At 45.0% G+C, this 14,730-nt stretch overlaps 1 protein-coding gene across 1 annotated transcript in view; it reads right to left on the bottom strand.

Moving 5' to 3' along the window:
- TMX3 (thioredoxin related transmembrane protein 3) overlaps window positions 1–14,730 on the bottom strand; it is a 79,643-nt gene that overhangs the window by 51,826 nt on the left and 13,087 nt on the right. Inside the window, exons 4-5 of the mRNA XM_077270113.1 lie at window positions 14,425–14,548; window positions 407–452 (exon numbers count right to left, since the gene is read on the bottom strand). Coding sequence (XP_077126228.1) covers window positions 407–452; window positions 14,425–14,548 — 170 coding nt within the window. The remainder of the gene's footprint in view (window positions 1–406; window positions 453–14,424; window positions 14,549–14,730) is intronic.

Raw genomic sequence — 14,730 nt, 5'->3', positions numbered from 1 at the left:
GGGGAGCGAAAAACTAAAAAGGCAAAAACGAAAAAGGGCTGTGGCGTGAAGGGGTTAAGACGTAGCAGAGATTGCCTGCTGCAGACTTTACCATATGCACAGACTGTAGCACCCCACCCTATACCATGCACAGGAGTACCTGACATCATTCATAGTCCTCTAGGTTGTAAATCGCACCTTTCCTGCTCTGGACAGCTCCAGGAAAAGGGCAGATTTTCTTGGTCAGCACCACTTTTCTTAAGCACTGATTAGACAATGGTTAAGATAGAACTTATGCTGACATATTCTTACACTATACGCACTCTTCAGTGTCATATAATGAGGTTTATAGGGCACAGACATATTGTTATTATAACAAAAAGTAAAGTAGAACAGATGTTAGAAATAAAATTAAAGAAATACTCACAATTTTATAGTTGGAAATCCCCGGACCCCAAATTCAGAAGCAATGCCTGCAATATTGAAAGATTATTATTAGTATTATTATTCATTTTTATAGCGCCATTTATTCCATAGCGCTTTACATGTGAAAAAAGGGGCATACATAGACAATTACAATAAACATACATAGACACACAAAAGTACAGAAGGAGAGAGGAACCTTCCCGCGAGGGCTCACAGTCTACAGGGGATAGGCGGGGATACACTCGGAGAGGGTAAGAGATTGAGTAATATCATCACGTATGACAGATGTATGGAGACATGGAGGGGTTTTACAAGATACTGCAGCATTATGGAGGATAGCTGCCTTGGCTACACTATAATGTTGCATAGTACTTGCCATCAGAATTTTGTTTCCAAGCAAAGAGCTCAGAGAATATTACCATTCCTAATACCATGGTGTTACAGGCACAAGGGAAGGATTCCCCCTTTACTCCTGACCATGGAGCCCCCTATTAGATAGATCAAAGCCATCAATGAAAAATGCGAGATGACAAGCAACCACATGGGCAGCACTATGTAAGAGGAATTCCTGGGGCCCCGCGAGTACGAAGGACCTGGTGAAAATGACCAATTCTCCAAACAACCATGAAGAGATTTGCCAAATCACCGATGAGCAGCCATTCGCTGAGTAGTGGACCAGATGTGAACAGGTTAGACTGTCACCATGTTTATTACGGGAGGTTGTCACATCAGGACAATCACCTTAGGATTTAGAGACATCATAGAGGAGAGTCCCCGACTTGGGATCCCCTTCTGTGTGCCATAATGGGAAGCCGTTCTATAGAATCAGGGTCTGCCCCACCGCACCCCAAGGACCCATGCATTACAGAAATGGCCACTTCCACTCCACCAGCATTCTCGTCAATAACCACCATGCCGATACGGCCAATATTTGTGTTTTGCTGAAGGACATTGGATATTTTTTTCTTCTCTCTAGCAGTTTCATTTAGACAACAGACGGACAGATCAGTTATCAAAGATCAATGATCTAACATGGTTGGACTTCCCAGCAGCTGGACGGTGAGAGATTTGCTGGCAACACATTATAGCAATACTAATCTGTTTTATAATCATGTTAGCATAGACTAATCTGCAAAGAATATTTATCCTCGTGGAACATCTGTCACTCTTAGACTATGACATTTATCCTGCACTATATAAGGATTCAAAAAACGGAAGGGATTGAAACAAGATTTAGAGCGTTATAGAACAGTAGTATCTGAGCCATACAGTACTCCTAACTTGTGCAACTTATGTGCCAAGAAATAGTATATAGAAAATAAAACACATTTATTAAGGTTCATTCATTATCAGCAAGATATCAAAAAGCGTAAAGATCTCCAAGATCCTATCCCAATATGTAATAATATTAGCAAATATCTCCAGTTAGAAATGTAGTATAATTATTCTGATAAACTATGTCACAAACCCTATGTGCAGGGAATTGCAGTAGCTTAAGTATCCATGGTTACGACCACTCATATAGTGAGTTATTAGTGGTCGTAACCACGGACACCTGAGCTACTGCAATGCCCTGCACAAGGGGTAAGCGACATAGTGAATCAGAAGAACCATACTACATTTATAATTGGAGGCATTTGCTAATATTATTATTATACCTCCTACATATTGTGATAGGATCACCCTTTAACCCCTTCATGACCGTGGGATTTTCCGTTTTTCCGTATTCGTTTTTCACTCCCCTCCTTCCCAGAGCCATAACTTTTTTATTTTTCCGTCAATTTGGCCATGTGAGGGCTTATTTTTTGCGGGACGAGTTGTACTTTTGAACGACATCATTGGTTTTACCATGTCATGTACTAGAAAGCGGGAAAAAAATTCCAAGTGCGGTGAAATTGCAAAAAAAGTGCAATCCCACACTTGTTTTTTGCTAGGTTCACTAAATGCTAAAACTGACCTGCCATTATGATTCTCCAGGTCATTAAGAGTTCACAGACACCTAACATGACTAGGTTATTTTTTACCTAAGTGGTTAAAAAAAATTCCAAACTTTGCTAAAAAAAAATAAATAAAAAAATTGCGCCATTTTCCGATATTCGTAGCGTCTCCATTTTTCATGATCTGGGGTCGGCTGAGGGCTTATTTTTTGCGTGCCGAGCTGGCATTTTTAGTGATACCATTTTGGTGCAGATACGTCCTTTTGATCGCCCGTTATTGCATTTTAATGCAATGTCACGGCGACCAAAAAAACGTAATTCTGGCGTTTCGGATTTTTTTCTCATTACGCCGTTTAGCGATCAGGTTAATGCTTTTTTTTTTATTGATAGATCGGGCGATTCTGAACGCGGCGATACCAAATATGTGTAGGTTTGATTTTTTTTTTATTGATTTATTTTGATTGGGGCGAAAGGGGGGGGTGATATAAACTTTTATGTTTTTTTTATTTTTTTCACTTTTTTTTTTTTTTTTACTTTTGCCATGCTTCAATAGCCTCCATGGGAGGCTAGAAGCAGGCACAACTCGATCGCCTCTGCTACATAACAGCGATCATCAGATCGCTGCTATGCAGCAGAAAATCAGGTGTGCTGTGAGCGCCGACCACAGGGTGGTGCTCACAGCCACCGGCGATCAGTAACCATAGAGGTCTCAAGGACCTCTATGGTTACAATACTGAAGCATCGCCGACCCCCGATCACGTGACGGGGGTCGGCAATGACATCATTTCCGGCCGCCCGGCTGGATGCGGTAGTTAAATGCCGCTGTCTGCGTTTGACAGCGGCATTTAACTAGTTAATAGCGGCGAGTGAATCGCAATTTCTCCCGCCGCTATTGCGGGCACATGTCAGCTGTTCAAAACAGCTGACATGTCCCGGCTTTGATGTGGGCTCACCGCGGAGCCCTGCATCAAAGCAGGGGACCTGACGTCGGACGTACTATCCCGTCCGAGGTCAGGAAGGGGTTAAAGAGTAATTGTCGTTATAATATTTATTTCATAAATCAATAGTATATACGAAAATAAGCAACTTTGTAACATATCTTATCAGAGAAATCTGCTTCTTACTCCACCAGTGTCATGTGACCACAATGAGACACAGCGACGACAGCGCAGGAGCGGCGCTGGTCCAGCAGGTAAGTACGGTATATGTTCTTTAAGGTTATTTGGGGTACTTAAGCAATTACGAAGGGGTTGCCCAATAGCAAACAATCCCTTTAAGTTTATGCAGATTTTTTTTTTATTTGTTAAAGTACTAAAACATTTTTTTTAAACTTAATTGCATAAATCTGATAACACGCACTGATTATTAACCTGCTATTTTTACTGCACAACGAATGCCGTAAGATAAACGGATTGGGAACGGCTGTTTTTTTCCATTATTTCTCTTATTTTTCAAATTAACTAGTGGCAATAAAACAAAGTTCGCCCCACAATATCCACAGCTTCCTATGTCTATTTTGACAAAAGAATAAAAATGTTTGGCTCTTGAAAATTGAGGATGGGAAAAAGCAAAAAAATGCTCAAATAGAGAAAAGATGGACACTTTAGGGGTTGTTGGGTATAAAATTAAATCTCTGTAGCCACTCTGTGTAACTGCAGACTTGTGTATCCTCCCAGGACACGCACTCTGCGCTGCGGGGATTTGCTGAGAACGACGATCAGATATACTATACTCCCGGGCGCGTGGTCGCGCCTCGAGTAGCCATCTCTGTATATAACTAACAAATAAAGTAGCACTCTGTAGCGCTATAGCATGTAAACATGAAATATATGAAATATGAATAGCATTACTGTTCTAGATAATTTAAAAAAAAATGGAGATACTTAGCACATAATTTGGCCAATTCATGAGTGCCCAGCAGCCAACGACAAGGCGATCTCCGGTTGCTGGGAACCTGCCTAATGTGAATCCTCGGTGGCGGTTTTAATTGCAGCAGGGACCTACCTACCCAGAAATGCAGGGTTCATCCTAGGAGAGGATTCATATTAGATAGGTAGCTCCCTGCTGCAGCTAAAACCTCCACAGAGACATTAGATAGGAAAAATAAGTATCGTGTGCATGAGACTTCAGGAATCCCACACTTTGCTGGCACTAGGAAATTCTTTAGGTTTTGTGACAAATGAGCTCAGGGAAAAAAGCTTAAAAACTGCGAGAAAACCGCAACCTGTGTGCGGACCCTCAGGATCAGGAAAAGCAGCGTTTTGTACATAGAGCACTTGCACTGCGTTCACAAGCAGCGTTGCACAGTACAAGCACACTGGATGGGATATATAGAAATTCCATGCCCACTGTGCTTCTATTTGACGAGTCGCAGGATGTAAGTAACAGAAATTTCCACAATAGAAACGTATCGGATGCGGTAAATCCACATGATTCAGTGAACGCATGCAGATTTACCTGCGTGATTAGAACACAGCGAAAATACGCTGCGGCCAAAGCCCTGGTATTTCCCGATCGCAGGCACATAGGCAAAAAAAGAGAAAGAATAACCCAAAAAATGACAAGAAGCAGGTGGGGACAAATTTGTGACCAGAACACAGGTGAGAACACATTTCCTCCAAAGTGTTTTCCATATTCACTTCCTCCGAGTTGCAGAGCAAATACCGTAACTAGCAGCCATAACACTGGTGGCTAAGTATTGTACTAATTTCAACTCAAAAAGCTGCAATCACACCATTTCTCCAGGATCTGGAGCTCTCTCTCACTTACTGGTCTACTGAAAAAGTCACATTTTGAAACTTTAGCCCTCTCACCCATATACATTAAAAGGAATCTGTCAACAGCTTTTTACTATGTAATCTGAGGACAACGTGATGCAAGGGTTAAAACACAGATTTCAGTGATGTCTCTTATGAAGCTTTGTGGGTTTTCTTCCTTGCAATGATTGATCTGGCACCAGGAGTTTAACACTGCTGGACACAGCAGCGCGTGCATGCTAGTCTGACACGCCCCCTCCAGTAATAGGCCACTGTCTATGGACATTGCATTCAGAGCCTGGTGTGGGCGGGGTTAGCTTCCTCAGCTCTGCTGTATTGCTAAATATAAGAACTCTGTCACACCTACTGCACCCAGTAAAATAACTGATACATCGTTGGCTTCAGCGTCTCTGACTACATCAGGCTGCTCTCAGACGAGGTAGGAAAAACCTGTGACAGATTCCCTTTAAATGGCTGACCGCTATCTCAGCCAGCTCTCCCAAATACTGGAATGCTTGCTTGGCTGAACACTCCTGTGTTCTCCATGATAATAGCTTATCTCAGTGAGACCTTATGATCCGCAATCTGACATCGGACAAGTCAGAATGCCAGATCACTATTAACCCTGACAATGATTGTCCGTGGCTCCCACGCACATTGCGCAGTCAAACCCGTTGATATCGGAAGCTTTGGATGACATTAGCCTAGTGTGTATTCGGGCTACAGATCAATACACAAGGCAAAGGATTTTAAAGCAGAATTACAGTGGATGATTATAGAGGTAGGTCATCTTTGGAAACAATTGGGTTGGCTATCCCACCCCACCAATACCAGAAAATAAAAAATAAAAAGATTACATTTGCCCTAAACATGTATATAAAAAAATAGGGAATGAATTCGGTAATACAGCAAGGGTTAATGGCAATTCACACTGCGGTTGTGTATTCTGCATTCATCAGTTTACCCTTTGTAGATTTCATTCCTGCAACAAGAGCAGATGGTGACATTTCTAGAAAACAAACGGCTTCGGAAGAGAGGGGAGATGTGGACAGAGATAAGATCACTTATTCCAAAGCATCAACCCCTTGGAGGTAACAGCATCTTAGCCGGCTGTTTTAAAGGGGCTGTCCGGTCCAAATCAATAAGTCTGCAGTCACTTTGTGTGACTTCAGACATATGAATCCCCCCCAGAAGATGTACTGGGATTCGCTGGTTTCTGACCCGGGATCGGACTGTATGTATGCGTTATACATACTCCCGGCAAGTGGGCACGGGCTTGCTCCTTACACTTGCACTGAGCAAGGCCAGGCCCAGTCTAGTGCCGCGATGGACCAGTGGGTGTGGCCTGCTAGATGGCACAGCAAGTGTATGGAGAGCTAGGCTGCACCCCGTCTAGTGCCGTGATGGACCAGTGGGTGCGGCCTCCTAGTTGGCACAGCAAGTGTATGGAGAGCAAGGCCGCGCCCTGTCTAGTGCCGCGATGGACCAGTGGGTGTGGCCTCCTAGTTGGCACAGCAAGTGTATGGAGAGCAAGGCCGCGCCCCGTCTAGTGCCGCTATGGACCAGTGGGTGTGGCCTGCTAGATGGCACAGCAAGTGTATGGAGAGCAAGGCCGCGCCCCGTCTAGTGCCGCTATGGACCAGTGGGTGTGGCCTGCTAGATGGCACAGCAAGTGTATGGAGAGCTAGGCTGCGCCCCTTCTAGTGCCGCTATGGACCAGTGGGTGTGGCCTGCTAGATGGCACAGCCTAGCTCCATACAAGTGTATGGAGAGTGAGGCCACGCCCCGTCTAGTGCTGCGATGGACCAGTGGGTGCGGCATGCTAGATGGCACAGCAAGTGTATGGAGAGCAAGGTTGCGCCCCGTCTAGTGCCGCGATGGACCAGTGGGTGTGGCATGCTAGATGGCACAGCAAGTGTATGGAGAGCAAGGCTGCGCCCCGTCTAGTGCCGCGATGGACCAGTGGGTGTGGCCTGCAAGATGGCACAGCCTAGCTCCATACAAGTGTATGGAGAGTGAGGCCACGCCCCTTCTAGTGCCGCGATGGACCAGTGGGTGCGGCATGCTAGATGGCACAGCAAGTGTATGGAGAGCAAGGCTGCGCCCCGTCTAGTGCCGCGATGGACCAGTGGGTGTGGCATGCTAGATGGCACAGCAAGTGTATGGAGAGCAAGGCTGCGCCCCGTCTAGTGCGGCGATGGACCAGTGGGTGTGGCCTGATATATGGAGCTTGGCTGTGCCATCTAAGTGTATGGAGAGCGAGGCCGCGCCCAGTCTAGTGCCGCGATGGACCATTGGGTCTGGCCTGCTAGATGGCACAGCAAGTGTGTGGTCTCTTCTACATCCGCAATACCAGCAAAAGTAAAATCACTGAATTCAGGGTTTGGGCTCAGATAAGGCTACTTTCACACTAGCGTCGGTACGGGCCTGTCGCAGTGCTGTGAAATTTCTGCAAGACGTGGGCAGCGGATGCAGTTTTACAACGCATCCGCTGCCCATTCTGCACTCCGGGGAGGAGGGGGCGGAGTTTCGGCCGCGCATGCGCGGTCGAAAATGGCGGACTCGACGCACATAAAAACATTACATGGAACGTTTTTTTGTGCCGACGGTCCGCCAAAACACGACGCATCCGTCGCACGACGGTTGCGACGTGTGGCCATACGTCACAATGCGTCGCTAATGTAAGTCTATGGTGAAAAAACGCATCCTGCGGGCAACTTTGCAGGGTGCGTTTTTTCTCCTAAACGACGCATTGCTACGTAGGCAAAACGACGCTCGTGTGAAAGTAGCCTAAGTTTGGACATTAAAGGGGTCATCTACTACAAGGAGAACCCCTTCAAGTAAAATCTACAAACTTTCTGCTTCTTGTAAACCAATGAAACAAGAACAAGGTGAATAGATGAACAACTAATTATTATCGGAGCACACTTGTGGTTAATACAGTATCTTCGGCGTGCTCGAATACTATGTTCGAGTCCCTGCGGCTGCACGTCACACAGCTGTAAGGCTATCCAATCCCTGCATGTGTTGTGACTGTCGAACAGCTGTGAGACGTGCAGCCGCGGGGACTCGAACATAGTATTCGAGCACGCCGAAGATACTGTATTAATGCACGTAGGTGCTCCGATAACTCCTTAAACCAAAGAGGAAGAAAAAGGGCGCACTTGTACTCAATTTGAGATTATACAAAAAAGAGAAGGGGTGCTATACCTAGTCTATGAAACTTGACATGGAAAAACTCCGATAACACCTTATCCCAGCACACTCACTCATCAGTAAAAGTTAAAAAAAATAAATAATAATAAGTTTTAATACATTTATAAAATAATTTGGCTTGCGTTGAGTTATGCCTTTCTAATTGCTCTTTTATTCCATTTTGGGGAGGCCAACAGACATAAAAACAGCAATTTCAGCGTTTCTTTTTATATTTAACACAGACTACAGTTTCAATATAGGAAAAGCCCAGAGTTGTCGCTCAAAAGCAGAGAGCAGTGGTTGGGAAGGGTTCGGAGTTAAGTCAGGACACTTTACATGAAGGGAACGCACCCTGTCACTTCCACAAGGAGAACTTAACCTTTTTTTTCTTAATCTTGCAAGTAATATGTCCATCAACCAAGGCATGTGAGCATTATTTTACTTCATACCTTTCTAGCACCATGTGAGGTCAAATCTGAGAGTCTCCATATAGGAGAGAACAGGCTGGTACCAGTAACTGCCACTAGAGGGAGCTTACTGCATACTATGAGGGTATGTTTCCACGGTCAGTAAACGCTGCGGGTTTGATGCTGCGTACAGCCACAGTGCAAAACCCACAGCGTCCAGATGTTACAGCATAGTGGATGGGATTTCATGAAATTTCATCTCCACTATGCGTTCAGAGGCGCAGGCGGCAGACCTGCGTACACGCATATGCGGCGCGTCTTCCTATTGTTTATTTACAATACGGAGACGCTCCGTCCCCGCAGCGTAAATTTCTCATACACTATCATTAGATGCGGTAAAACCACATCTAATTATTAGTCACATGCATGATAACTGTGGGAACACAGCTTACTACGCATGTCTACTAATTTAAATAATGTCTTACCTTGTGACTCCGCCAGAAGTTCGCGTCCACTGCAGTTCTCAGGATGACTGAGCTGAGAGCGAAAACTGCCGTACACGTGACCGTCAGGGTTATCTCTGGTCACTAGGAAAGTTTTGGTGTGTGCCAGCCATCCAGATGTAGCAGACCTGGAGATCGTCGTGGGACACTCGTTATTTAGGACTACGTCGGACAGGGACTATTTGTATTGGTTTATTATTTTATTTTTATTACAGGAGAACAAGGGCGTTGCATGGATTAGGAATATGATAAAAATGAAAAACGGTGTTGTGTTTTATTTCAATAAAATACTTTATTCTGGATGTGTCTTTATTTAACCCGTAACAACTATAGGATTAGTAATGGAAAGGTGTCTTATAGACGTTTCTCCATTACTAAGCCGTGGGCTTGATGTCACCAGACAATACCCAAGTGACATCAACCCCACAAATATTACCCTGTTTGCCACCGCTACAGGGCAAGTGGGAAGAGCCGGGTTAGGCCTCTTTCACACTTCCGTCTTTCAGCTCCCGTCGAGCAGGATCCTGCATTTTCTCATAGACTTGTATTAGCGACGGATTGTGACGGATGGCCATCCGTTTCATCCGTCGTACACTGGATCCTGCATAAAAAAACGGTCCGTCGGGCAGAGAAAACGTTCAGAGGAACGTTTTTTCTGCACGTTGGAAAAAAAAAAAAAATCAGGAATCCAGCGACGGGTCCCGCCTTTTCAAAGAGAGCACGTGTGGAAGAATTTCCCATCAGGGAAATTCTCTCTCGCTCTCTTTCTCTTTTTACTATTGATGCTGCCTATGCAGCATCAATAGTAACAAGATATAATGTTAAAAATACAAAAAAAAATTGCAAAATTATCACCTACCGGCGTCCCGGCAGCTAACGTTCCTAGTAATACATTGCGAAATCTCGCGAGAAGTCGCGGTCATCTCACGAGAAGTCACGGTCTCACGAGACCGTGACTTCTCGCGAGATTTCACAATGTATTACTAGGAACGCTAGCTGCCGGGAGCATCGGTAAAGCTGCGCGGGACACCGGTAGGTGAGAATATTAATATTTTTTATTTTAGTTATTTTTAACCTGGTTTGTGTTGTGTATGCGTTTTCGCAGCGGAAAACCGCTGCAAAGACGCATATACAACAGGTGCACATAGGCTCGACGGGTCCGTCAGAAAGACAGGCCCAGTGCACCCGTCACATACGTTTTGACACTATTTTGTTAATGTCCGTCGCTACGTCTCGGCGACGCAGCAGGATGGGAGAGTCAAGACGGAAATGTGAAAGAAGCCTAAAGTGCCACAATCGGCGCATCTTTGGATGCGCCAATTGTGGGGCAGCTGCAGGCTGTTATTTTCAGGCTGGTGAGGGTCAAAATCCATGGGCCTCGCCAGTCTGAGAATACCAGGCCGCAGCAGTCTGCTTTATACTTGGCTGGTTAACAAGAATAGGGGGACCCCACGCTATTTCTTTTGGAGGGGATCCCCTTATTTTTGCTAACCATCCAAGGTAAGCAAAGCATACTGCTGCGGCTTGGTATTATCTGGCTGGTAAGGTTCATGGAGATTTGATCCCTACCAGCCTGAAATACCAGTCCCAGTACTCTGTTTTAATCTGTCTGGTTAACAAATAAAGGGGGACCCCACGCTATTTTAATTTTTTATTTTTTTTTACACAATAAAAAGGACATTACATATTACTGACTTCTCTATGCTTTCAGGAACTTCCTGTGTGGCCGGTATCACACTTGCATGTATTTCTATGCAGCCGCACACGCCGGTCCGAGTGCCGGCGGCAGTGCCGGGTGTTGATGCGAGAGACTCGGTGAGTTTCTCGCATCACACACGCAAGTGTGACCCCGGCCTGTCACGTACTTCCGGATGCGACATAAGATTCAACATATGTAAATTAGTACACATGCGTAGTAAGCTGCATTTCCACAGTTAATACGCATGTGACTAATAATTAGATGCAGTTTTACCGCATCCGTGACTCCACGGTCAAAAACGGTAGCGCTTCGAACACAGCAGATACCCGGTCCATTCAAATCGCTGCCGGCTTTTGTGCGCATGGTGATTCCGCATGTGTTCATTGAACCATGTGGAATCACCGCATCCTATACATAGGACGGTGATATTTATCTTGTGGAGACTGGGTGTCTCCGCAAGATAAATAAACATGTTGCAGTCTATAAAGACAGGCCGCATGTGCGTATACGCAGGGACGCCACTATGCTGTAACATCTGGACGCTGCATGCTGGACACTGCAGATGTACGCAGCGTCAAACCTGCAGCGTTTACTGACCGTGGAAACATACCCTAATACATCTGCAAACAGGAAATCACTTTTTTTCCTTCCCAGAAGCCAACTTTCAATTCGCTTTATTTCAAGTGACAAAAAAATGCATGTAATGAAAAAACGCATCAAAAACGCAGGTGACCTGCCAATGACCACAGATGCAGATTTGGTGCAGATTTCACCTGCGTCAAATCCTGAGCCAATCCAGACCGTGGAAACACACCCTTATACACCAGACTCAATAAGAAAAACTAACGCCCCCTTGTGACACATGAGGCAGGAAGAGAGCGCGCCTTCCCTTATGGAGGACCGGTCACCACATTGTACATGTTACACTGGCCATGTCATGATTAAGTGGTTCACGGCAGTTTAGCGCTGGGGTCCTGGGTTCAAATCCCATCGAGGACAATATCGGCAAGGATTTTGTATGTTACCCCTATTTTGTGTGGGTTTTCTCCAGTTTCCTCCCGCACCAGAGACATACTAATAAGGAATCTAGATTGTGAGCCCCAATGGGGACAGTGATGATGATGTTTGTAAAGTGCTGTAAATAAATAAAAGATAATACGCTGCTGAATAGATGAAGAAAACTTTTATTCATTATTTCTCATCTCCGTTGGGGAAGGTTTACATGCTAATTTCCACTGTAAGCAAGAAGGTGATAGAGATTCTCCTCTGGGGGCTGTTCCTTTTTCCCTTGCATGACAATGACCAATCATAAGCAGGAGGCATCATGCAGGGGAAAAAAAAATAACCCTTGACCCCGGCCAATGTCAGAACCAGCTTTCTCTGTGCAATATTACAACCACTGAAAAGCCACTAAAGTGGCAAATGGTCAAAAAAAGAAAATCACAAATTTGCCATCACACCACATGGCCCCAAACAAACAGGAAATGTTTTCTTATAGTCTTCATTTTATTATTTGGTGGTCTGGCCAGAGGAAGCATTGTCACTCGCCAGCATGGCTTTATCACTTTTTTTTTTTTTTAACTGTTGCTTATTTTATTAAGGATTGTTTGGACACAAAGAACTTCCTCTCACTTCTTGTGTCGGTAAATAATCTACTATATAATTGTCTAAGGTCTACTTCCGTCTTTCTGTCTTTCTTTCGCGGATATTCATTGGTCACGGCCTCTGTCTGTCATGGAAATCCAAGTCGCTGATTGGTCGTGGCAAAACGCCCACGACCATTGCCACGACCAATCAGCGACGGCCATAGTCTGGCAGCGAAATGGCCGCTGCTTTACTGCCCTGCAGTCAGCGCTGAGCGCTCACACAGGGTTAATGCCAGCATTAACGGACCGCGGTGTAACACACTCCGTTAACGCAGCTATTAACCCTGTGTGACAAACTTTTTACTATTGATGCTGCGTATGCAGCATCAATAGTAAAAAGATCTAATGTTACAAATAATAATAATAATAAAAAGGTTATTCTCACCTTCTGACGTCGCGCGCTGTCCTCGGCAGTGCAAGCGGCAGGTTCCGGTGCCAAGGATGCTATACGAGAAGGACCTGCCATGACGTTACGGTTATGTGACCGCGACGTCATCACAGGTCCTGTGCTCATACCAACCCTGGGACCGGAAGCTGCCGCGTGCACCGCACACAGGCGCCAGGACTTCAAGGGGCCTTCGGAAGGTGAGTATATGTTTATTTTTTATTTTAAGTCTTTTTTAACCACACATATAGTACCCACATTGCTATATACTACGTGGGCTGTGTTACATACTGTGTGGGCTCAGTTATATACTACATCTCTGTGCTATATACTATGTAGCGGGGCAATATGCAACGTGACTGTCCAATATACTACGTGGCTGACCAATATACTACATACCTGTGCAATACACTACGTGGCTGTGTTATATACTATGTAGCTCTGCTATATACTACGTACGCTGTGTTACATACTACGTAGCTCTGTTATATACTACGTAGCTATGTTATATACTACGTAGGTTGTGTTATATACTACATCACTGTGCAATATAGTACGTAGCCTGTGCTATATACTACCTACATATTCTAGAATACCCGATACGTTAGAATCGGGCCACCATCTAGTAAGAGTATAAGGGGGTCGATGACCGGCTTATTTCAATAGCCAAACCAGCCCCTTTTATGTGCATTGTAATATCACTGCAATACGGAAGGACGACAATGAGCACAGGGAGGGAAATGCCACAGGAATTCATAGGAAAGGCCAGCTAGAAGAATAACGCAAATGTGCCAAGAGCCAGGGAAGAAGAGCCAGGGTGGGCTAGTGCTAGTGACCCACCCCCGAGGTACTCCTCATTTCCTTCCTTATATAAACAGCAAAGTGACAGGAGGGAAACTGCCATGTGATAAGGAACAGAAAGGCGCATGCATGAGAAAAGGGAACATGGAGAGCAGATTACTGCTTCATAGGGAATCTGTCAGCAGGTTTTTGCTATTGAGTCTAAGAACAGGATAATGTAGAGGCAGAGAGCCCGATTCCAGCAATGTATTACTTATTGGACTGTTTGGCGCAGTTTGCACAGAATCCGTTTTCTCTACTCTAGAAATAGCAGAGAGCAGTGCTATGAATGCTGAGCTGTGTATAACCACACCCACAGCACTGACTGCACACAGGAAGCAGCCAATCAGTGGTGGGGGCGGAGTTACACAGATGAGCCCGACTGCTATGCACAGGACACCTAGTCCTACAGTGAAAATCTCCTGCTGATAAAACACTGATTGTATTGAATCTCCAGCATAGAGCCTAATAAGTGACATCCCTGGAATAGGGGTCTATGCTCCTACATCACGCTGCTATCCGATTACATAGCAAAAACCTGGTGGCAGATTGCATTTAATATGAGAACCACGGAATATTAGATGCACCGTTCTGCTGAAATGTAACTGTCACTTAGAAGAGTAACACGATATTCACAGTGCAAACACTTACTTGAATGAACGGTCGCATCCATCTTTCCAACTCTCACCGGAGAACCGCTAGACCTCATCTCAATACCGACCTCATTCCAAACAGGTTCTAGTTTCTTGCAGTGGCCGCACCAAGGCGCATAAAACTGGGCAAAAAACAATGGATACAAATGCTAGCACCGCCGTTCTCATGCATCTGGTCTTCTCATAACCCTCAATCTTGAAATAGCCAAAAGACTAGTAAATATAGTACATGGTATTACATTGCTTGCTCAATAGACACTTGTCTCAACTGCCTGCAACCCCTAGCATGAAGGACTGGCTAAGG

This window comes from Ranitomeya variabilis, chromosome 6 (genome assembly GCF_051348905.1).
Source record: "Ranitomeya variabilis isolate aRanVar5 chromosome 6, aRanVar5.hap1, whole genome shotgun sequence".
Lineage (NCBI taxonomy): Eukaryota > Metazoa > Chordata > Amphibia > Anura > Dendrobatidae > Ranitomeya > Ranitomeya variabilis.
This window is presented reverse-complemented; position numbering and strand designations above follow the sequence as displayed.